Source organism: Garra rufa, chromosome 1 (genome assembly GCF_049309525.1).
Source record: "Garra rufa chromosome 1, GarRuf1.0, whole genome shotgun sequence".
NCBI lineage: Eukaryota > Metazoa > Chordata > Actinopteri > Cypriniformes > Cyprinidae > Garra > Garra rufa.
The window spans coordinates 97,150,251-97,176,523 of record NC_133361.1 but is presented as its reverse complement, the minus strand read 5'-3'; the positions used below and the strand labels follow the sequence as shown (position 1 = coordinate 97,176,523).

Here is a 26,273-nt window from a genome sequence, read left to right as displayed (position 1 = left end):
TTTTCCCGAGCTAGTTACTTGCGTTACATTTGCCAGTAGCACCTTCATCACACACAAGGCAGACGACAACACAGAAGGGAAGGGGAGGGGAGGGGGGCGTGAATGGGAACAGTGATTGGTCTGGGTTTGGCACGAGGTATCATTAAATTACCATCACCGATTGGTCGACACCCGGCAGCCAGCAGCAGAGCGGCACTTGCAAATAGAGACCTGCAAACCCGCGGGACCCAACGCAACAGAGTGCGGCGCGGGACAAAACTTGATGGACAAGTGCGTGTGCTGGTGCGGGCGGGTAGAGACTCGTGTGTGTGTGTGTGTGTGTGTGTGTGTGTGTGTGTGTGTGTGTGTGTGTGTGTGTGCGGGATGCGGGAAAATAAAATGATTCGCGGGACTCCCGCAATATAGAAATATCTAAACATAAAATATCTAAAAAAAAAAAAAAAAATATTCATCTATTGCACAAAAGCAGCAAGAACAACATATAAGAGCAAGAATAGGCAGTTTCGATTTAAAACTTGTTTGCAGCATGAGCAATGTAGCCATCTGCTGATTTTTGGAACGCATCGCCAATCAATGGTGTTTAAGATAGAATTCACTCACTGCTCAAAAGTTTTGAACAGTGCTGAATATTGCGTGCTTACGAATCACAACACACGTAGACCTTTATGAAAGATTAATTGTGCATAATATCCATTGTGTTATAAGAGCTTTATGAGATCGCGTATGCACTGGATGCACGCAGTAGGTCATGCTTTTTTGTTTAGAATAACAGTTTTTTGTGTAAGAAAAAAAAAATGTAACTAGTAATATAACTAGTTACTTTCTCCAGGGAGTAATAAAGTAAAGTAAGGCATTACTATTTTTGAGAGTAATATGTAATATGTAATATATTACTTTTTTGAGTAACTAACCCCAACACTGCTCCTTAGGATGAATCACTTGTTGTATTCCCAATTGTAAGTCGCTTTGGATAAAAGCGTCGGCTAAATGAATAAATGTAAATGTAAATGTAAATGTAATTTCCACAAATCGTTGTTCATTTTCCTTTCATCCTTTATATAAATCACAGTTTTTGTAGTTTTACATGAAAATCTATTTGAACATTTTTGCAAGTAGAAACTTATTTACTGCAGAAAATAATTAACCTGCCATATTTTTTTACCACTTAACATGTCTTGCATGGTTTTTTTTTATATTTGATGCACAGTGTTGGGGAGGTTACTTTGGAAATGTAATAGATTACAGATTACAAATTACCCTATTTAAAATGTAATAAGTAGTGTACCTTTTCAATTACTTTAGAAAAGTAAAGTAACTGATTACATCTGATTACTTTTTGATTACTTTTAAGTTTCTAATGGATATTTTCAACTAAATCATTTTCAAGCATTTATATCAAGCAGGTGTGACCTTACAGTAGTTTACTGTTAGAATTTCAAAATCTTTCATCACTTGAATTAAGATTATATTAATTTAATTTTAAAGTACAGCCATCACAAAACCAGACCTTATAACAAACAATTGTTTAATGTTGTTACAAAATCAAAATTTTGCATAGCTATGACAGGACACACTGGCAAGTAACAATGCCTTGAAAAACTTAAATCTTAAAAAAAGATTTCTCTAAATATCTAAATTATCTATTTAAAATAATAGATAATTCATAAACTTAAATGAGAACATGGCTCCTACATAATTATTTTTAGTTATATTTAAGAGAAAACACAATTCTAGATTATAATAATGTAGTAAAAACACGTTTTTTTCTTCTGACTGATATAATATTTTTTTTTACAAATCTGCATACTATTATAATTTTTTTTACCACTATGTGTGAAGGGAAATCATTATACCATACAGGGCTAATAATTATTTCTCACTAACAGAAGAAAGAATAGATTCTAGAATAGATACTGCCAAATCCAAACAGACTCCATCATTGAAGCTGTGTCATAAAATCCATGGTATTGTTTTTTTTTTTTTTTTTAAATAAAGTTACATTTCATCTAAAACACTGCTTAGATTCAGTGACCAACTGGGGCGCTTCACTAGATAATAGCTCGATTTTGCAAAACAAAATGGGACAAACTAATTGAGAGATTTGTCCACTAGGTGGCACGTTAGGTCAACATCGATCATTACAGAGAAAAGTTTCAAGCCCTTGAGAAAAATAGATCTATATTATTCGAAAATAAACTAAACTGCAGCGGATTTTCATCCTTCAAATCATTAGTCACGTTTCAGCTGAAAATCACGCAGTAGTCTAAACACTGATTTTACAAATTACACTCAAAATTAAAATGGGTTAATCTGATAAAATCACAAGTTAGATCTGACATTACCAACCTTATTCAAGGAGAAAAAATTTGATTTTTTTGTGAAAGGGTTCATAAATACAAGTGTGTCTGGTAAAGGCAGCTAGCAGGCTAGCTAATTTGTTATGAATGTTTTTAATATTGGTCTCCAACACACAAAGGGGACGATGAACGCGCTGACAAAGAGGATTAACCTAATTGGCAGACGTGGTGCACCCCAAATTCAAACCAATCAAAAGCATCAGAATAGCACCGCTTTAATAAATGGCCTTAGCAGAAGGCATCGTGCATATCAAAAACAGGCAAAGCAACAGATTAATATTATTCAACATATCCCAGATTTTTAAAGAAAATTTTTAGATGAACCCCATTTGTAATCTTCTAACTGTAATTTAATTACACATTTTTCTAAGTAACTTTAACGAATTACTGTTACATTTATTTTGTAATTAAATTACGTAACGGCGTTACATGTAACTAGTTACTCCCCAACACTGACCATCCAATTAATATTAAAATCACCAGACATCATACATTCACAGCAGTTATCAAGAGTAGAAAGAAGATTCTTCAGTTCATTATAAAACTTTGCATCATGACATGGAGGATTATAAAGCACTACTATATTAAATGTCATATTTGGAGAAAGAATAACATTTAATCCCAAGCACTCCATGTTCACCTTCAATTCAAATTGTAAACATCTAAAATGCTCCCTTATATAAATAAAAACAACACCACCCCTTCCACTGACCCTATCTCTCCTATAACAAGTATATCCTGGTACATTAATTAGGTCAAAGAACATTATGATTCAACCAAGTCTCAGATATACATAAAAAATCCAAATTGGAATCAATAAGTAAATTCTGTATCTGGTCTATTTTTGGTCATATACTTCTTATATTTATATGTCCTCCCAGTATTCCTTTAAATTTATTCCCAGAGTTCCAGATGACTTTAGCATGATTCACAGTTTGAAAGAGTCTTGACTTCTTCTGTTTCAATATTGCATTTAATTTATTGCATGCCTTTTAGCCCTCGTAAAACTCTGTTGGCATTTGTCCATTATTGCAGACGGGCCATTACGGTAATGACAATTAACTGTAACTGGCATATAAGGATTAATGTGAGGCATAGAACTCACCTCAGTGTCCATGTAAGTGATCTCAGATTGATCAAACACTACAGGTCCTTTTCAAAAAAATTAGCATATTGTGATAAAGTTCATTATTTTCTTTAATGTACTGATAAACATGAGACTTTCATATATTTTAGATTCATTACACACAACTGAAGTAGTTCAAGCCTTTTATTGTTTTAATATTGATGATTTTGGCATACAGCTCATGAAAACCCCCAAATTTAAAAAATTAGCATATTTCATCCGAGCAATAAAAGAAAAGTGTTTTTAATACAAAAAAAGTCAACATTCAAATAATTATGTTCAGTTATGCACTCAAAACTTGGTCGGGAATCCTTGTGCAGAAATGACTGCTTCAATGCGGCGTGGCATGGAGGCAATCAGCCTGTGGCACTGCTGAGGTGTTATGGAGGCCCAGGATGCTTCGATAGCAGCCTTAAGCTCATTCAGAGTGTTGGGTCTTGCGTCTCTCAACTTTCTCTTCACAATATCCCACAGATTCTCTATGGGGTTCAGGTCAGGAGAGTTGGCAGGCCAATTGAGCACAGTAATACCATGGTCAGTAAACCATTTACCAGTGGTTTTGGCACTGTGAGCAGGTGCTAGGTCGTGCTGAAAAATGAAATCTTCATCTCCATAAAACTTTTCAGCAGATGGAAGCATGAAGTGCTTCAAAATCTCCTGATAGCTAGCTACATTGACCCTGCCCTTGATAAAACACAGTGGACCAACACCAGCAGCTGACATGGCACCCCAGACCATCACTGACTGTGGGTACTTGACACTGGACTTCAGGCATTTTGGCATTTTCCTCTCCCCAGTCTTCCTCCAGACTCTGGCACCTTGATTTCCAAATGACATGCAAAATTTGCTTTCATACGAAAAAACTTTGGACCACTGAGCAACAGTCCAGTGCTGCTTCTCTGTAGCCCATTTCTTGCACACGCCTGTACACGGTGGCTCTGGATGTTTCTACTCCAGACTCAGTCCACTGCTTCTGCAGGTCCCCCAAGGTCTGGAATTGGTCCTTCACCACAATCTTCCTCAGGGTCCGGTCACGTCTTCTCGTTGTGCAGCGTTTTCTGCCACACTTTTTCCTTCCCACAGACTTCCCACTGAGGTGCCTTGATACAGCACTCTGAGAACAGCCTATTCATTCAGAAATTTCTTTCTGTGTCTTACCCTCTTGCTTGAGGGTGTCAATGATGGCCTTCTGGACAGCAGACAGGTCGGCAGTCTTACCCATGATTGCGGTTTTGAGTAATGAACCAGGCTGGGATTTTTCAAAAGCCTCAGGAATCTTTCGCAGGTGTTTAGAGTTAATTCGTTGATTCAGATGATTAGGTTAATAGCTCGTTTAGAGAACCTTTTCATGATATGCTAATTTTTTGAGATAAGAATTTTGGGTTTTCATAAGCTATATGCCAAAATCATCAATATTAAAACAATAAAAGGCTTAAACTACTTCAGTTGTGTTTAATGAATCTAAAATATGTTAAAGTCTAATGTTTATCAGTACATTACAGAAAATAATGAACTTTATCACAATATGCTAATTTTTTTTAAAGGACCTGTACTGCCACTGCCTTTACTCCTGCTAGACAGCACAGCTCTGCATTTTCCACTTTGTCCAAAATTGGTAACTTCAGCCACTGCCCAAGTTCACCTGTTGATTCATTAGCCAGCGCCGCGTCTCCATGGAGGGACCAGTCCCGTCACCCCTCCGCACCACCCCAGGCGATCCCCACGGACAGCCAGGGACAGCACACACATTTCGGCTCCATCGGGACAAACGCCATCCAGCATCGGAGTCAGGGTAAATTGCGGAGATGTTATAGACAGGGTGACAGTGCTTAATAAAATGTTAAATTGCTCCAATACTTGAACAGGGAAGACACACATATTGGACGATAGAGACCCAACAGAGACAGAATGCACAGACTTTGATTTTAATTCAAGGGGTAACTGGGAACACAGGTGCACAGAATGAGGAACTGGACTAAAGAAAAGGAACAGGACCAAAAAAGGGCACACAGAAACAGAAACAGGTCCATATTCCTGGCATATCATTCCCCTTCTGGAAGGCGCATCCTTGCTCTGATGGAACAACAGAAGGAGAAGAATGGATCCTGGGAGGAGCCAGTCTCTGTATGTCCTTGTGTCTCCTTCTCTTTCTCAGGGAACAAGGGTTGTAGTTGTAACCCGAAACAGTGATGTTAAAAATGCTAACAATGTCCTTTAATGTGTTTCAACCAAAAAACTGCACTTCCTGTGAGATCTCTTTTCAATTCATGATATACAAATGTGAAGTTCTTACATTGTAGACAGAGCAAACGCATTGTCCATATTCCTAATTATTACTTGGTCTTTTATGCATTACAGTGTCAACTAGCTATATTGTGTTGACTTTAGTGTACTATGGACAAAACATAATGCTTTAAGATGTGAAATAGAATGTTCCATTATATACATTTTGTTTGAAACTCTTTCTACACTAAGGGGATCTGTTAGGCTACTCTCTATTATGAATTTTCATGTGCCTGTCAAGGCTTCCTTTTAGACTAAAACAGTTTCCACACTGAGAGCATGAGTAAGGCTTCTCTCCAGTATGAACTCTCATGTGCTTGTTAAGGGTTCCTTTTTGATTAAAACTCTTTCCACACAGTTTGCACGAGTAAGGCTTCTCTCCAGTATGAACTCTCATGTGCTTGTTAAGGGTTCCTTTTTCACTGAAACTTTTTCCACACAGTTTGCATGAGTAAGGCTTCTCTCCTGTGTGGACTCTCATGTGTCTGTTAAGGCTTTCTTTTTGATTAAAACTCTATCCACACTGTTGGCATGTAGAAGGGTTCTCCATTGTGTGGATTTTCTGGTGGATTTTAAGGTTTCCACCTTCAGCAAAACTCTTTCCACACTGTTTGCATCTGTAAGGCTTCTCTCCAGTGTGAACTTTCATGTGTCTGTTAAGGTGTCCTTTTAGAGTGAAACTCTTTCCACACTGTTGGCAGGTGTAAGGCTTCTCTCCAGTGTGAATTCTTCCTTTTTGAGAGAAACTGTTTTCACACTGAACGCAAGAAAAATAACTCATAGTTCCTGTAGTTTGAGCTCTTTTTTGTTTAGAAGTTTTTTCAGACTCTAAAGAACAAAATGATTTTTCTCCAGATACAAAATCATGAAGATTCTCAAACTGAACTTTCTCTTCAGTTTCATTTAGATCTTCTCTCTCCTCTTTCAGCGCTGTTAGGTCTAAAGTGGAAAAACAAAGAAATAAAAGTTAACCCCAGTTTAATGGCACAAAACATTTAATATCAAAACATGTAGATATTCAATTCAATTCAATTCAAGTTTATTTGTATAGCGCTTTTTACAATACAAATTGTTGCAGAGCAGCTGTACAAAAGTTTTAGGCAACTACAATATATTTAGTAGCTTATTAGTGGTGAATACTGTATGTTGAGTCGATGTACGTGTGATATAAATATTAAATCAGTAACTGTGTAATCAAACAGATGATGAACACTAATTGCAATGGTTATGTGCTGTAATCAACTTGTAGGAAAATTATGTAGTGCTGTATGTTGTTTCAAGGCTGGCATCATCTGCGGTCCTCTGAGGGGTTGGCATCATCTCTTCTTCTGAATCCGGGCTGAATCTTGTGTAAACCCTAGTTACCACGGGATGGAAATCCCGTGGCAGAGACAGAGAAACCAAGAAATAATTAGCGTAGCTGCTGTTCCAACTTCCGACCAAACAAAAATGATGGTTTAGCCCAAGCTGAAGAATATTAATGTGCATTTGATCAGATGTAACTGAAATTACAACGTTATGAGATACATTATGTGAATGCTTGGCTAAAGAGATGAGTCTTTAATCTAGATTTAAACATAGAAAGTGTGTCTGAACCCCGAACGTTATCAGGAAGGCTATTCCAGAGTTTGGGAGCCAGATGAGAAAAGGCTCTCCCTCCTTTAGTGGACTTTGCTATCCTAGGTACTACCAAAAGTCCAGAGTTTTGCGACCTTAGGGAGCGTGAGGGATTGTAGCGTAGTAGGAGACTAGTTAGGTATGCAGGAGCTAAACCATTAAGGGCCTTATAGGTAAGAAGTAAGATTTTGTAAGTGATACGGAACCTTATAGGTAGCCAGTGCAGAGACCGTAAAATTGGGTTAATATGATCATATTTTCTTGACCTGGTAAGGACTCTAGCAGCTGCATTTTGGACTACCTGTAGCTTATTTATTGAAGAAGCAGGACAACCACCTAGTAGTGCATTACAATGTCCAGTCTAGACGTCATGAATGCATGAACTAACTTTTCTGCATCAGAAACAGGTAACATGTTCCGTAGCTTAGCAATGTTTCTAAGATGAAAGAATGCTGTTTTTGTAACATAGGAAATATGATTTTCAAAAGACAGGTTGCTGTCTAATATAACACCTAGATTTTTGACTGTAGAGGAAATAACAGTACATCCATCTAGTTGCAGGTTGCAGTTTAAGAGATTTTGTGTTTTTTGGTCCAATAAGTAATATCTCAGTCTTATCTGAATTCAACAGTAGAAAATTATTGGTCATCCAGTCTTTCACATTTTTAACACACTCTGTTAACTTTGCTAAGTTAGAGGTTTCATCTGGTCTTGTTGAAATATATAGTTGAGTATCATCAGCATAACAATGGAAACTAATCCCATATTTCCTAATAATATTACCGAGGGGTAACATGTAAATTGAAAATAGTAGGGGACCTAGGACAGATCCTTGTGGCACTCCATACTTTACTGGTGTTAGCTGCGATGACTCCCCGTTTAAATAAACAAAGTGGTAGCGATCGGACAGGTATGATCTGAACCATCCTAAAGCCTGCCCTTGAATACCTGTTTAATTTTGTAATCGATCTATGAGTATTTCATGATCTATAGTGTCGAACGCAGCACTAAGATCAAGTAAAACTAGCAATGAGACGCAGCCTTGATCTGACGCAAGTAGCAAGTCGTTTGTGATTTTTACAAGTGCAGTTCCTGTGCTATGATGGGGCCTGAAACCTGACTGAAATTCTTCAAATATATTATTATTTTGCAAGAAGGAGCACAATTGAGCAGACACAACTTTTTCTAGAATTTTAGACATAAATGGAAGATTAGAAATGGGTCTGTAATTTGCCAGTTCACTAGGGTCTAGCTGTGGTTTCTTAATAAGAGGCTTAATAACCGCTAGTTTGAATGGTTTTGGGACATGACCTAAAGATAACGATGAGTTAACAATATTAAGAAGCGGTACTTCTGCAACAGGTAACAACTCTTTTAGTAATTTAGTGGGTACAGGATCTAATAGGCATGTTGTTGGTTTAGATGTGGTGATAAATTTATTTAAATCTTTCTTTTCTATAGTTGTAAAGCACTGAAGTTTTTCTTTGGGTGTAATGACTAATGTTGAAGTATCAGTTGCTGTATTATCTATATTAGTTATTGTATTTCTAATGTTGTCTATTTTATCAGTAAAGAAATTCATAAAGACGTTACTATTAAACTGTGCAGGAATATTCAGGTCAGGAGGTGTTTGGTTATTTGTTAATCTAACCACTGTGCTAAATAAAAACCTTGGATTGTTTTGGTTTTTTTCTATGAGTTGGTGGATATACTCGGCTTTAGCAGGTTTTAAAGCCCGTCTATAGCTGGACATACTGTTTTTCCATGCAATTTTAAAAACTTCTAAGTTAGTTTTTCTCCATTTACGCTCAAGATTACGAGTTTCTTTTTTGAGAGAATGGGTATTACTGTTGTACCACGGCGCAGTACGTTTTTCTCTAACCTTTTTTAGCTTGATTGGGGCAACAGCTTCTAATGTGTTAGAGAAGATAGTGCCTATGTTACTAATCATTTTGTCTAGTTCATGTTTATTTATGGGTGCACAGAGCAGTTGAGATAAATCAGGCAGGTTATTTTTGAATCTATCTTTGGTAGCAAGAACAATAGTTCTGCCCAGACGATAACGCGGAGCCATATAGTTAACATCAGTGATACGCAGCATGCACGATACGAGGAAATGATCAGTAACATCGTCGCTTTGAGGTACGATATCTATATCAGTAAGATCAAGTCTGTGCGATATAATTAGATCTAGTGTATGATTAAAACGATGAGTGGGCCCAGTGACGTTTTGTTTGACTCCAAAAGAGTTTAACAGGTCAGTAAACGCAAGTCCTAACGCATCATTTGTATTATCAACATGAATGTTAAAATCTCCAACAACTAATGCTTTATCAAAATTAACCAATAGGTCAGAAAGGAAATCTGCAAATTCTTTTAGGAAATCTGTATATGGCCCTGGAGGTCTATCCACAGTAGCCAGAGCAAGAGATAGGAGAGGTTTATTTTGCATATCCGACAGAGTAACATTAAGTAGGAGTACTTCAAATGAATTAAACCTGTACCCTGTTTTCTGAGTAACATTGAAAATATCACTATAAATTCTTGCTACACCACCTACACGACCAATCTGACGGGGTTCATGCTTATAACAGTAGTTTGGTGGAGTAGACTCATTATAATATAATCGTTTGGTTTTAGCCAAGTTTCAGTCAAGCAGAGTACATCAAAACTGTTATCTGTGGTTATTTCATTTACAATAAGTGCTTTGGGTGCGAGTGATCTAACGTTTAGGAGCCCAAGCTTTAAAAATTGATTTTGTTCATTTATTGTGCATTTTTTTGGTCTAATCAAGATTAGATTTGTTCTAGATCCTGCATTAAATTTTTGTTTTGACCTCACTATTCGAGGAACAGACACAGTCTTTATAGGTTGGACAGCACCTATACTATCGTTTAAATGTGCATAAAAAAAGCCATCAACGCAACTATTTGAAGAATTGCTTACTAGTCAAATGGAGCGCAGCGTCCTGGAGATGTTGTCCGACAGGAGTTCTGCTCCGACTCTGCTGGGGTGCAGGCCATCAGCGCGGTAAAGCCTAGGGTGCTCCCAGAAAAGATTCCAATTATTAACAAAGAGCAGTTTCTGTTCTTACACCATGACAACAGCCAAAAAGTCTACTGAACCTTTCGTGTCCACGTCGATACGTGGGAAGCGGTCCTGACACGATGATTCTCGTCGCGGGCGCTGTGCTGCGTACCGTCTCGATCAGGCTCGCGAAATCCCTCTTCAGGACCTCCGTCTGCCGCACTTTGACGTCGTTCACCCCAGCGTGCAGGACGCTTGCACCGACGCTCACATCGTCCTTCAGGATGGCAGGTATCTGTGAAGAGACATCAAGAATGCGAGCATCTGGGAGACAACGAGTGTGCACTTTACCGTTAGCTAAGTTAGCACGAACGTACCGGACGATGGAGTCTCCAACGATCACAGCGTCGCGTTCCGTCTCGCGGAGGGGAGCGAAGCGGTTCCGGGTGGAGATCTCGAAGACCGGGGGCTGCGGAGGGGGAGAGGTCCTGGCTCGGGGTCTGGCTCGCACTTTCCTCTGCTGCTGCACCCAGGGTCCGTGGTGTCCCGACGCCGGAGTGAACGACATCTGGGAGGATCGCGTCCTGGGTGCGGCGGATCTGGGCAGAGAATCACACGGAGTAGAGGTTATGGGAGTGTTAGGATCGAGCTGTACACTTACCCGGAAAGATTCGAGTAAATCCTTTCGGATTCGCAGCTCAATCTGTCTCGCCTGAAGCTCCTGGATCTGCTTCTCCACTGCCTCCAGCTCCATCAGAACCGAGTGCAGCTCGAACGTGTCTTCACCTGCACTCAAAGGTAGACACAAATTCGCCATTAAAGCAAGTAACAGTGAGTAAGCAGTTAAAGTGTTTGTGATTAGAGAATAAACAAATGTATGCAAGATTAGCCGCGACCACACTGGCAAAGCTAAACGGTTATAAGCTAGCTTAGTAGCAGACTCGAGAAAACAAAAATAAAAACCAGTGATAACAAGGCGTTCCAATTGTTTTTGTTGTACCACACGACGGGTATATTCACATGTTATGAAAAACAAAAATGATGGTGTATAGAATTGTTTTCAGGTTTAAAAATAGAAAATTGTAATTTGACTCGACGGAGCTTCAACTCAAGGTGCGCGCTAGGACAAACAGGAAGTGACGATCCTGTTTTGAAAATAACCATTACATTTTCTAAAAGATACAACTCAAAAAGGAGTGTGTGTGAGGGGAATAGACATTGATGATTATGATTAAAATAAGAAACTTTAGGAATCTAAAGCGAATGGTGTGAAATAAATCTAATACAAAATATTCTATAGTTGAAATTTAAGCAAGAACCACCGGACATTATGTGTAGCGAAACTCCTTTTCAAGGAGAACATCTGGTTTACTCATCACCATCACTTATCAGTCTGTTTGAGGGGTCTGGAGCATCAGTTTCACATTGGAGTTTATCCCTGGGAGGACCAAAGAGTTTTATTTATATTCCAACTTAAACATTTTTGCAAATATTACATTCACAGAATGGATTTCAGTGTTCGAAGAACATAATGTAAGCCATTTTTATGATTTTTATAAATTTTATAAAAGCCATGGAGATGTTTTTTGTCATCTTTAAAAGAAGTGCACGATGTGTTTTATAAGTTCAAAAACCTAAATAAAATGATGAATACCTGTTTAAGATGTTTAAGATGTACGGTGAATGATTTGTTTAGCTGTAGTAACATGTTTGTTTCAATGTTTTATATTTATGATCACCTGAAAGTATTGTGAATGTTAATTTTAATAAACATGGAGATCGTCTTAAAATAAGTGAATCAAATGTTTTATAATTTCAATAAACTTAAATGTTGAAAACTTGTTTGAGATGTACAATGAATTATTTGTTTAGCTTTAGTTACATGTTTGTTACTTTGATGATTTATAACTTCAATAAACATAAAAATATAAAATGAACGTTGTATAATGATTTGTTTTGTTACTATGTTTTATATTTATGATTGTCTAAAAGTATTGTAAAGGTTATTTTTATAAACATGAAGATCATCTTTAAAAAAGTGAGCTATGTGTTCAATAAACTTAAATGTTGAATACATGTTTAAGATGTATGATTTGTTTTGCTATAGTGACATGTTTGTTACTTTGATGCCTTGTATAATTATATATGTATTACCATCTTTTTTAACCCTCTGGGGTCTGAGGGGCTTTGGTAACTCTACTGATGTTTTGTCCTACCCTGACATTTGTGTGTTTCCAGCACCTTAAAACATATTTATGTTTATGATTATACTTTATTCAGCACAAATTGCGCTACAATTATACGCATGCAAGCGTGATCGTACATGTTTGTGTTTTGAGAAAGCAAACATTTTTGTGAGAATAATTTTCATGTTTTTATTTTGTCTTTTGCTTGAATCACTTTTTTACGGAGCCCCTTACGTCACCTGTAGAAGAAAAATAATTAATCCGTGGGGACGGTTTTGCAATTCGTTCCCTCAGTTTATAAACCGTACTCACGAATTCTTAAACTGTTCCCTCGGTTTAACAATTCGTGCCCACGGATTAACAAATCGTGCCCACGAATTTCCAATCCGTGCGCTCAGATTTTGTAAACCGTACCCTCGAATTTTGAATCCGTACCCACAAATTCATAATCCGTGTGCACGCTTTCGCAATCCGTTCCCACAGTTTGTAAACTGCTCTCACGGATTTGTGGCCCCGCCCCCAAATTCAACCAGGACACCTGTTTAAGTGCTGGATGCATTGTTTTGCATTTATTAAACTTTATTTCTCAGTAGGCTATATGAGAATATGCAACACTGACAAAACAGAGTTTTTAGCTTTATTTTATATTAATCACCAATAGATTAGCTGCCAAAACACCATGTGTTTTATCCTATTGGTTATTAATGTAAAATAAACGCTTAAAAGAAGCCTGTTTTGTAAGTGCGGTCATGGTACCAACATAAAATAATAAGTGAAGAGCGCTGTTCAAACGGATTTGTTTTATATAATATTTTTCAAAATATAAAATTACCTGAATTAAAAAAAAAAACGAGTTTTGGAGAGGAGAAGGTAAAAAGCAATACAAAACAAATAATGTACAGGTGATGTTACCATTCCTTTGCTCTCAAACTAAATGCAATGTAATAATAGGCCTTATTAAATAATAACATTAATAGTGCAACATGCATCTAACTCTGGGCGAAAAGCTTATCATAATCACAAATCCGTGAGAGCAGTTAACAAACTGGGAAGGGATTGCGAAAGCGTGCGCACGGATTATGATTTTGTGGGTACGGATTCAAAATCCGAGCGTACGGTTTACAAAATCTGAGCGCACGGATTGGAAATTCGTGGGCACGGTTTGTTAATCCGTGGGCATGAATTGTTAAACCGAGGGAACAGTTTAAGAATTTGTGAGTACGGTTTATAAACTGAGGGAACGAATTGCAAAACCGTCCCCACGGATTAATTATTTTTCTTCAACAGGTGACGTAAGGGGCTCCGTACTTTTTAGGTTGAAATGTTTATATCACACATTTGTTTACTGATTTGGACATTACATTGATATAACAACATAAATGTGATTTATGATTAAATGTCTTGAGTCCTACTATAATAATTTAAATGACTTACAATATTTAATTACAAATGGAAGTGTGTTGAACTTTTTGTGTGATGGGTAGGTGTTCACTTTGTACAGTACAAAAGCTTTATAAAAATATAGTAAATAATATTTATTAAAAAAATACAGAAATGGAGAAAGTTTACTGTGATTGGGTGGGTTAAGGGATTTATACAGTTTCAAATTGACATGTCCAGGCCCGCTGACATGTCCAGGCATAATCCTTATGGTTTGGTCTGTTTAAAGACATTTTTCCCTGTACTTATTTTGCCGTTGCTGGGTCCCCATCACAATACTTACCGCTACCTAAAAACTAGTGTAAATGTTTTTCTTTGTTTTATATCACGTGTGATCACATCGTTTATATTCATTTCTTTTATATAGAAGAGAATACGACTTGGAGGACTGGATGTGTGTTTTTGTACATGATTAAGCTATACTGTTGGGCCCAAGTGTTATCATTTATATTTTTAAAACATTAAAGACTTTGTTGATATATTTCATCGTGCGGTTATGGATAAAATAATTAACTTTGTGTTTGATGTGAAATAAATTATGGTTCAGCTAAAATATAAGCGCAAGCCAAGAGGAATAAGTTGCATTATGTTTATTAAAAGTAACTATGAAAAAAAAGTGTTTACTTTTAAAATGTTTGCAAACCCTCTCTTTCACACAGTAATCCGATCCACAGATTTCTTCAAACAGATGTAGCTACTGTGAGAAGTAATTTGGATCCTCTGCAAAAATGACATGAATGGGTGTGAGACACAGACGACCAGCTCAAATAGAGCTGTATTTTATATACAGCCAATACATGTATGGTCACTTTTACATATAAGAAGTTCAAATGGTCTGTTGTGTAACGCGAGCTCATGAAGCACGCACGGGGAGATCTGCAATGAGAGCAATGCTGAGGAGAGCCTATGAGAGCCTCACGCACGCAGACTTTTATTTTTCACCCTAGACTGTAAAAAGGTGAGGGATTTAATGATTAAATGATAGGAATTTCATTTGTAGTATTATTACTATTATTTTTATCATCATTTTATTATTTTAAATATATATATTTATACTTTATAATTGGTACTCATTTTATAGTTGTTGTTGTTGTACGGTTTTCTCGGGGCCCTAGTCAGGTCTTCCATCGCCTCTTTGTCCCATTCCCTCTCAGGAGTTTTAGGTGAGTGTATCGCGTCCATGTCTATGTATTTCAAAGCTCAGATGATCCGCAGATATGATGGGGAAGCCCTATTTATCTTTGCTGAATGCAACCTGACACCCTGCGATACAACACGGATGTGGGGCTAGACCGTAAAATCGCCGAAACATTCTTCAAAGCTTCATTCCTCACCCAACACCGGACGGTCGCGCACAGCTACTGTATTTCCTTCACCCTAATGATGAACAACACCGGATGGTCACGCAAACAGGCTATAATTCTCTAACCGGATGACATCAAACACCGGATGGTCACGCAACAACCCATAAAACCCTCAGAAGTTAATCCCGCACCTGGTAAGTGTATCGTAAATTTGCTGCAACAACCATAAACCTGTCAGAAGTTAATCCCGCACCTGGTAAGCGTCTCGTAAATCCTCTCAACAACCCATAAACCTATCATCCGTTGACATCGCACCTGCTCAATCCAGCAAAACAAGGTCAGTAGAGTTCACAAGGTCAAGATCAAACACAAGGTCATGCTCTACGTGGGTGGGCACCGTGGGAAAGGGGTGTGGGGGGGGGGAAGGTCAAAAGGTCAAAGCCATCAATATTTCATGACAGGCGGTAGTCCATTATCACTACTGACAGGGGGTGTGACAGTGATTAATAAAATTGCTCCAATACTTGAACACTGATGTCACGATACTGTGCTGGGAGGAACGACAGAAACGTAGATCAAAGGAACAGAGTTTATTAAAGTTCAAAGACACAGGGTAAGCCACACAAGGAAATAGGGAAGACAGACGTATTTTACGATAGAGACCCAACAGAGACAGAATGCACAGACTTTGATTTTAATTTATGGGGTAACTGGGGAACACGGGTGCACAGAATGACTAACTGGACTAAAGGAAAGGAACGCAACCAAAAAAGGGCACACAGAAACAAAAACAGGTCCATATTCCTGGCATATCATCCCCCTTCTGGAAGGCGCATTCTTGCACTGATGGAACAACAGGAGGAGGAGAATGGACATCCAGGAGGAAAATGATTAACAGAGTCCAAGATGGAGATGACGGAGGGAGGAGCCTTCCTCTGTATGTCCTCGTCTCTCCTTCCCTTTCTCAGGGAACAAGGGTTGTAGTTGTAACCCGAAACGGTGATGTTAAAAATGCTAACAATGTCCTTTAATGTGCTTCAACCAAAATCTGCACCTTCTGTGAGATCTCTTTTCAATTCATGATACAAATGTGAAGTTTTTACATTGTAAACAGAGCAAACACATCCATATTATTCCTTACTCTTTTATGCATTACCGTGTCAACAAGCTATATTGTGTTGGACTGAGCTTAAAGTGTACTATGGACAAAACATAATGCTTTAAATTTGAATGAGAAGGTTCCATTCTATACATTTTGTTTTAAATTCACTCTACACTAAGGGGATCTGTTGGGCTTCTCTCTATTATGAATTTTCATGTGCCTTTCAAGGCTTCCTTTTAGACTAAAACTTTTCCCACACTGTTTGCATGTGTGAGGCTTCTCTCCAGTATGAACAAACATGTGCCTTTTAAGGGCTCCTTTTTCATTGAAACTCTTTCCACACAGTTTGCATGAGTAAGGCTTCTCTCCAGTGTGAATCATCATGTGTCTGTTAAGGCTTCCTTTTTCATTGAAACTCTTTTCACACCACTGGCAGGTAAAAGGGCTCTCCATGGTGTGAGTTTTCTGGTGGACTTTAAGGTTTCCACTTTGAGCGAAACTCTTTCCACATTGAGAGCATGTGTAAGGCTTCTCTCCAGTGTGAATTATCATGTGTCTGTTAAGGCTTCCTTTTGAAGTGAAAATATTTCCACACTGTTGGCAGGTAAAAGGGCTCTCCATGGTGTGAATTTTTTGGTGGACTTCAAGGTTTCCACTTAGAGTGAAACTCTTTCCACACTGTTTGGATGAGTAAGGCTTCTCTCCAGTGTGAAGTCTTATGTGTCTGTTAAGGCATCCTTTTAGGATGAAACTCTTTCCACACTGTTGGCAGGTAAGAGGCTTCTCTCCAATGTGAATCATCATGTGTCTGTTAAGGTGTCCTTTTAGGATGAAACTCTTTCCACACTGTTGGCAAGTGTACGGCTTCTCTCCAGTGTGAATACTCATATGCGTTTTAAGGCTTCCTTTTTGAGTGAAATTTTTTCCACACTGAACGCAAGAAAAATAACTCCTAGTTCCTGTAGTTTGAGCTCTTTTTTGTTTAGAAGTCTTTTCAGTCTGTAAGGAACAAAAAACCTGATCTTTCTCTTCAGATTCATTCAGATCTTCTCTCTCCTCTTTCAGCACTGTTAGGTCTAAGGTGGAAAAAAAGGAATAAAAGTTAACCCCAGTTTAGTGGCACAAAACAATTAACATCAAAACATGTAGATATGTAAAGCATGTATTCTAGAGCCTATACCAGGGTGTCCAAACCTGATCCTTCTCAGCCAGTACTGTAACAGTCACTGTCTGTCACAGGTTTTGTCAGAGTCTTCTGTTTGACATGTTCATACTTGCCACTAGAGGGAAACGTGTAGCTCAATCTGTACTAGCTAAAACAGGAAGTAGTAGAGTAAGTGATAGGTTCTGTTTGTTCTTACTGTGTTTTTTCTTAATTGAGTTTAATTAGTTATTCTGTGTTCTCTCTTGTAGAGGATGGTTAATGGCGTAGTTCTTGCTCAAATACTGTGACTACCACCGATGGACAATTGTACTGCTGAAGCCAATTATTTGGCATATATCTGAGGGTCCTTGGTGCAGACTGGACATTCAAGTTTAGGACATCAGCTTGTCATTTTCTCATATGCAGATAGGATTGGTTACTTTCGCTTCAAGGACTGCTTATGATCTCAACCTGTTTTGGACTCTGTGGACCATATCCATTCTTCTCACACATGTACTTATATGCACGGTAAATTTGTGGAATTGTATTTGAATGTAGGTGTTTTGCACTATTTTAAGAGTTGTGTCTGACCAATATATTGATTGAAAACATGCAGAAAGAAACATCAATGTTGTGTTTGGATGTATTTATTTGGCAATTTACCTCTTTCACATAAGACCAGTTTGATATTTGCAAAGAAGATGATTCCCCCCTTTTAAATTCTCGTAGCTTGACCAGTGCAAAGTAACTGGGAACATTACAGTACCCTACAGAGATTAGGCTGGCCATTATACAATTAATAATAAAAAAAATCTAGGAAATTAAATGACAGAGTTTAGGATCTACATATATCTATACACAGACTGATCTTAATGTTTCTGTACCATTTTTGTCTCCTATAGGGAATAAAATGCAACAAATTTAGAGAGAGACAAGGAAAAACTTCTTTCGTAATAAACAAATAATATTTAATACCGCAGTGTTTTACTTTAGATATGCCTTCATTTCTGCCGGTTGTAATGCAGTACTAGTACTATTAGATGCACAAAACTCACGCACTGACAGACTTTCACTTTCTCTTTGTGTTTGTTCATCCTAAAAAGCTCAATTGCAGATGCGGTTAAATGCACTTGCATTTTCTAATACTTTTATATGAAACTTGTTTAAAGAGCAGGACAAAACATCTGATATATCGAAATAGATCTGTGCATTCATTGAAGCCTGTTAAAGCAGCCACTGTCATATGTTACTGTCTATTGTTTTAAAAAGTAGCCTGCTTATATATAAAAAAAAAAAATAAAGTGAATTCTGCACAAATTAAATTTAATATAAAATCTAATTAAATTGAACCTTAATTTTAAGATGGCAGTACTGACATACAGAGATTACAAATGTAAACAAAAAGCATAGAAACTGCTATTTTACATATTGTTAAAATGTAAAGATTTATTTTCTTAACATTAATGAACTATAAAATAACTTTAATGATCAATATATAATTCATATTAATATTTTTATTAATTTACAAAGTATGAATGAATGAATGATGCATTTATATAGCGCTTTCATTGTGTATTGCCGTACACCCAAAGCGCTTTACAATCATATAGGGGATCTCTCCTCAACCATCACCAGTGTGCAGCATCCACTTGGATGATGCGTCGGCAGCCAAAGTACAACGGCGCCAGTGCGCTCACCACACACCAGCTACAGGTGGAGCCAATTCAATGAATGGGGATTATTAGGAGGCCATGATTGACTAGGGCCAGTGGAGGGAATTTGGCCAGGACACCAGGGTTACACCCCTACTCTTTTACGAGAAGTGCCATGGGATTTTTAATGACCACAGAGAGTCAGGACCTCGGTTTAACGTCTCATCCGAAGGACGGTGCCTTTTACAGTATAGTGTCCCCGTCACTATACTGGGGCATTAGGACCCACATAGACCACAGGGTGAGCACCCCCTGCTGGCCTCACTAACACCTCTTCCAACAGCAACCTAGTTTTCCCAGGAGGTCTCCCATCCAGGTACTGACCAGGCTCAGCCCTGCTTAGCTTCAGTGGGCAACCGGTCTTGGGCTGCAGGGTGAAAGTATGGTTTTGTACTTTTTAAAAAACTAATAGAGCACTATTTTAGTTTCCTTTCAGTATCCATTTTCAAAAACTATCGGTTAATTAATCGGTATCGGCCAGTGTGGTCCAACCTAGCTATCGGTATCGGTAAAAACCAATATCGGTCGACCTCTAGTTTTTTTTACCCTCTGTGTCGTAAAAGTAACAACATATTTTATTCATAATTTTTGTTTTATGCACTTAATAGTATTGAACGCAAAAATCGAAAATCGCATCGCAATATTTGCGATATAATAAACTGCGTCTTGTGTTATCTTTGATTAATATTTAAAGTTGTTTGATGACCTGAAATATTAAAGTGTAACAAACTTTAAAAAATTTTAATAATCAGGAAGGGGGCCAACACTTTTTCACACCACTGTAAAACAGACAAGAGTCCAACACAATCATAAAAACTTAACTCTCATACTTTGTTAAAAGCCAACGAGTAAAAATGAGTTTTAAGACTAGGTCCCCCGGTTTGTAACCTCATGTGAGGAAGAAACAAAAGTAAATGCTCAGTGGATCTAAATGCTCTTGTTGGAGTGTATAGCTGTATTAAGTCAGAATATGCTAGTCCATTTAGTGATTTAAACAATAAAACCAAAATCGATTAAAATCCATTATAACATGAACAGGAAACCAATGGAGAGGTGCCAGAATTGGTGTAATATGTTCTCATTTGTGTTCCTGTCAACATACCAGCAGCAGCATTCTGTACCAACTGCAAATGTGTGAGAGAAGCCTGGTTAATATCTAAACATATGTATAACTTTTTCTAAGTCACTTAAAGATAGAAAAGACTTCACTTTGGATAATTTCCTCAACTGAAAACAACTAGCTTTAATTACTGAATTAACCTGTATACCCAGTTTTCACTCCATAATAACACCCACATTTTTAACATTGGGCTTCACATATAATCTTAAAACACCAAGATCCAACTGAGAAGAGTCACAAGCACCTCTAGATCCAAATACCACAACTTTTCTTTTCTTCATTAAACTTTAAAAAAGATTTGGAGTCAACCAGGCTTAAATTTCTTGAAAACAGTCCAACAATGGTCCTTTCGACTTTGCATCTTTCCTTTTCAAAGGCAGATAAAGCTGAGAATCATCTACATAAAAATGAAACGAGATGCCAGACTTCCTACAGATGGACCCTACAGGAAGCAAATATATAGAGAACAGAACAGGCCCAAGAATGGACCTTGAGGAACTCCACATGAGAATGACGCTGAAGAGGACACCATTCCTACGCAGTACCCTTAAAACCAATGCAATTTTCTAATTGAGAAACCAAGATATTGTGGTCTACAGTGTCAAATGCCGCTGTAAGATCTAAAAGCAAGAGGAAAGCATAATTACCAAAGGCAGTAGCTAATAACAGGTCAGTAAAAACTTTTACAAGGATTTAAAACCTGACTGGAGCACTTCCTGAACCCCATGTAAATATAGAAAAGACAGCAGTTGTATTAATACAACCTTCTCTAACACTTTGGGAAGAAATGGCAGTTTTGATACAGGTCCAAATTTGCCTTTTTAATCAATGGTTCCACTATTGCATGTTTCAAATTCTGTGGTGCAACACCTGAGGTGAGACTGCTATTTATAATTCTCTAAATATTTAGTGTGAAATAAAAGTGTGAAGGGACAATGTCCATACAGTAAGAAGATGGTTTCATCTTACCAATAATAACTCCTAAAAACTAAAAAAAACATTTTTACCAGATTGAACCTGTGGTTTTATAACAGCTGTATCTTCTATCTCTAGTTTTTAAAACACTAAATTTAAATAGAAATAATAGAAACCAGCCTACATTTTAACTGGGAAGAGGAACAGACATTTACTCATTTGAGCTAATAATTAGGACTGTATTAGTCTGCTTACATTTGATTTACATTTACTGCTATGATAAAAATGCACTTACATTACGGTTTATAATAATACATGTCGCAGTTAATGTCCAACAACAAATATTTTAGCAAAATGTATGTTTTCCTCAGAATAACTGAGCTACCATTATATTGCACTCTGTCTGTCACTGAGGAAAACAACATCTCAAATGTATTTAACAGTACAAATATATTTGCCATGGTGGATCAATCTGATCTATAATCGACATTAAGGACTGCTTTAAGAATAAGCGTGCACATCAAATTATCTTGACTCACTGAACCTGGGTCAAATGAGTGAGATTGTATAAATGAAATGGTCATTTATGGTACTACTTTAACCCCAATAGATTTGTTAGATTATTTCAGATCATGTTTTGGACTTTAATTCCAGCTTTTCTGAGTGTCTTTTTTGAAACAGCCCCCTGAGCTTGACATTAAGACTTGATATGCGCTTGTCCTTTAGACAGCTAAATCAATCATCCATTTGTAGAAAACAGTAAAAAGTTATATGTAATAAAAAATAAAAAAATTAATTTGTTGTTCAAGTTATTTATTTACAAGCAATATTCTCATTTCAATTTCATTAGCTCTAACATAAATAAGCATGCGGTATCTGTGGTATTTATCACATTAAATTGATGGATGTAATTTTGTATCCGGATTAATTTAGATGTAGCTTTAGTGTCCACTGGCTGTTTTATTTGCTTATCAAACACTTTAAATGACTAAATGTAGTCAGCATGCAGTAGCTAAATGTGATAACTTACATTTCAAGGTTTGTGCAAATAACTTTCACATAAATAATTTTCTTAGATACTTTTGCATAATTAGCCTTGTGCTAGAAATCAATGGTTTTAATATTAGAAGCAGATATTGGGTTTAATGTTACAGAAAAATATATAATTTTTTTAGGCTAATTCCATATTATTGTTACAACTTAAATGCATGATCTCATAATGCATTGAAAACCAATGGTCAGTGTGAATGCAGGATATTGAAGGAAGCGTTAGTATTTGTCATGTGATCTCAACACTTCTGTCAAATGTCTTAACATTTCTACACTCGTGTGGCTGCTGTTCAATCAATTTGTCCAAGATGGCTGCCGCTAAGATGGCTGCCGCTGATGACAATGGAGCACGACGTGTCTTCAAACAGAGGATAAAACCTGAGATCTACACCACTATTGATGGAAAAATTATTGTGGAAGATGAACTGTTAAGCTTCCTTGCTGTTAAATTGAAGACGGTGCCTCAGGAGGACATTGTCCTGATGGCTGTAAATCACTTTGGATCAGAGTGGATCGAAAGCTCCAAGAAGGTCCTGTTTGAACTGTGTGCTAGCACGGGGCTGTGTTGTGTAGCCCACAAAGGACAACAGAAAGATGTCAACAATGTTAAGAGTTGCTTGAAACTTCTGAATGAGGCTGGTGAGAATATCCCTCGCTTTGTGTCTTATCATTTAGATGATTTGCCACCAGTGACTTTTAATAGCCTTGATGTCTCTTGCCTGGTTAGTAAGATTGAACATCTAAATGCAGAGATGGCCTCCATAAGAAAGACTGTGAGTGAGCAATTGACTGCATGTGAGAACCTTTGTGGAATAACAACAGATATTAACAAACGCCTGACTGTGATTGAGCAACCATGTGCCAGCAAGGGGAATGCAGCCACAACCATGGCTGTGATTGAGCAACCCAGTGCTAACAAGGGGAATGCAGTTGCAATCATGGCTAGTGAGGAGGGCCAGCCCTACGGACAAAATCACAGGGAGCTTGCACCCGGATCCTCGGCGTTGGCAGTCACTGAGGAGACAGCTGGCGGAGGGAGTGAGGTGAAGAAGTCCCCTGCTTGGAGCCAGGTATTAAAGCATGGCAAGCACAAGCAACGTCCTAGAAAACGATCGACTGCTGAACGGAACAAGACAGGTATGATTCTTCCTAGAGAGAAGAAGACATATAGTGTTGTTGGAACCGGTGCAGTGGGGAACATACATGCAGTGACAACTAAGCTGGTGAGTGTGTTTGTGACAAAGCTTGCACCTGACCTAGAAGCAGAGACTCTGGCTAATTATCTAAAAGAGCAACTCTCTAGAGATGTGACTTGTCAGAAGTTTGTCACTGAGTATACTCGCTATAGCTCCTTCAAAGTTACAGCTGAGTGCAAGGAAGTGGGCGAGATGTATATGCCGCAGCTGTGGCCAGAAGGTGCATATGTGAGGCGCTTCTATGAGAATCGCTTGCCTAAGGCCGTGGTAGGGGCAGGTGTTAAAGCACCACCTGGCAAAGGGATAAATGCACATGAGCCAAGGGTCTCCCATGCTTGATAAACAATGATAAACTATGATGAGAGTTGTGTTTTATAACTCCCGTGGTCTGCAGCTTGGTCAGGGTGATGGAGCAAGAGCTCAACGCATTGTTATTGACAAACTGTTTGAGAATGCAGATGTGGTGTGTTTGCAAGAGACCTTTTTAGCTTTGCAAGATATGGACAAGCTGAACAATGTACATGATAAGTTTTACGGAGCTGGGGAATCCACGACTGATCTAAACACCAGAATTCTGCGTGGGAGGATCCCAGGAGGTGTGGCCATATTCTGGCACAAGAAACTTGATCCATTTGTCACTGTGATCAAGTTAGATGTGGACTGGTGTATGGGAATCAAGGTGGTGTACGATAAGAATGTTTTTATAATTTTAAATGTATATATGCCATATGAATGTCTTAAAAATGAAGATGAGTATTTGAATAAGCTTGCTTTTTTAGTGTCTTATATAGGAGAGAGTGATTATACATCCATATTTGTCTTGGGGGATCTGAATGCTGATATTTCGGATACTAACTCACTTTTCGGACAATATTTAACACGATTCTGTGAAGATAATAAGGTTTTTTTGTCCACTAAGGAGTTATTGCCAGCTGATAGCTATACACATGTGAGCGAAGCCTGGCATACTACATCATGGCTAGACCATGGTATATCTACAACTGATGCACATGAATGTATAGAGAAGGTTGAGATCTTATATGATCTCACCACAGCTGATCACATCCCTGTCTCTATGCTCATAAATGTTAAGGGTCTACCAGATCTTGCAAGTAATGATAGCCATAAATTAAATGAGATGCTGGATTGGGCAAGGCTCACAGAAGATGACTTGCAATATTACAAGTTATTGACTGATGTGCATTTGAGAAATATTGAGTTACCCATGGATGCAATTATGTGTGTGGATGTCAACTGTAAAAATGCAAGTCACAAAAATGATTTACATGCAATGTATGATAAAATTGTGAATTGTTTAGTTGATGGAAGTGAACCTTTAAGGAGAAAGGTGGTGAAACAACACATTGTGAAACCAGGGTGGAATGACTATGTCCATGATGTTCATATGGAGGCCAAAGATGCGTTTAGAAGATGGGTTTTAGCAGGCAAACCTAGGTATGGCCTAGTGTGTGAGGATAAGATGCGGGCTAATGCTAGATTCAAATATGCTGTACGTTATATAAAAAGAAATGAGCAGGCTATGAGGGCAAACTCAATGGCAAAAAAGTTACAAACTAATAATGTTTATGAGTTCTGGAAGGAAGTGAAGGTAGTAAATAACAGCAAGATGCCACTTCCTTCTAGTATTGATGGCATTTCTGAACCTGATAATATTGTAGAGCTATGGAGGAGACACTATGAAAACATTTTTAATTGTGTGAAGAGTGATGTGTTTAACATAGGTGAAATACCCCACAATGATGGGGTGGTCATATGGCCAAATGAAATATGTTGTGCTATTGAGAAACTTAAAATGAATAAAACCTGTGGGCAGGACAGAATAACAGCAGAACATCTGAAATACGCTAGCCAATGTATTTCAGTGTTACTTGCTTTATGTTTTTCTGGGTTATTGAAACATGGCATACTTCCTGAATCTATGTTATCTGTCGTGTTGGTTCCTGTAGTTAAAAATAAGACGGGTAAGTTAACGAGTATAGATAACTATAGACCTATTGCTCTTGCAAGTATACTTTCCAAGGTTCTAGAAAGGATCCTTATGGATAGGCTTGCAGAATATACAGCATCAACAGATAATCAGTTTGGTTTTAAGAACAAGCTTGGAACTGATCTATGTATTTATGCACTTAAAGAATGTATGTACAGGTATAGATCACGCAATAGTACAGTGTTTATGTGTTTCCTGGATGCGTCAAAGGCCTTTGACCGCATCAATCATGGGAAACTATTTTGTAAACTACAGGAGCGTGGGGTCCCCTTTTTTCTAATTAGGATATTGCAGTTCTGGTACTCTCACCAAACTATGCAAGTTAGGTGGGGGGTGAGTATGTCCACACCCTTCTATGTCTCCAATGGAGTGCGGCAGGGTGGAATTCTTTCTCCACTGCTATTTAATCTATATATGGATGATTTATCCAAAGAACTTAAGCAATGTAGAACTGGATGTTTGGTGGGCGATAACCTCATTAACCACATGCTTTATGCTGATGATTTGGTGGTTTTGTCTCCCTCCAGTGCTGGGCTGCAGCAACTTCTTAGAATTTGCTCTCAGTATGGAGTAATGCATGATATTAGATTCAATCCAATGAAAAGTGTGGTACTAATTGTGAGAACTAAGGAGGATATGAATATTGTCTATCCTTCTTTCTCACTGGGAGGTGAAACACTAGTAGT

The 26,273-nt window shown here is 37.9% G+C and overlaps 1 protein-coding gene across 2 annotated transcripts in view; it reads right to left on the bottom strand.

Moving 5' to 3' along the window:
* Positions 1–5,400: 5,400 nt before the first annotated feature.
* The window catches only part of LOC141340678 (uncharacterized), a 138,185-nt gene continuing 117,312 nt past the window's right edge, over positions 5,401–26,273 (bottom strand). Inside the window, exons 4-6 of one of the 2 annotated variants that reach the window (XM_073845753.1) lie at positions 16,663–16,826; positions 6,352–6,419; positions 5,401–6,264 (exon numbers count right to left, since the gene is read on the bottom strand). In XM_073845753.1, the coding sequence (XP_073701854.1) occupies positions 5,972–6,264; positions 6,352–6,419; positions 16,663–16,826 (525 nt within the window). In that variant the 3' untranslated portion in view covers positions 5,401–5,971. Of the gene's footprint in view, positions 6,265–6,351; positions 6,420–15,915; positions 17,519–26,273 lie in introns of those variants that run through there. The other variant, XM_073845745.1, reaches the window with a different exon arrangement.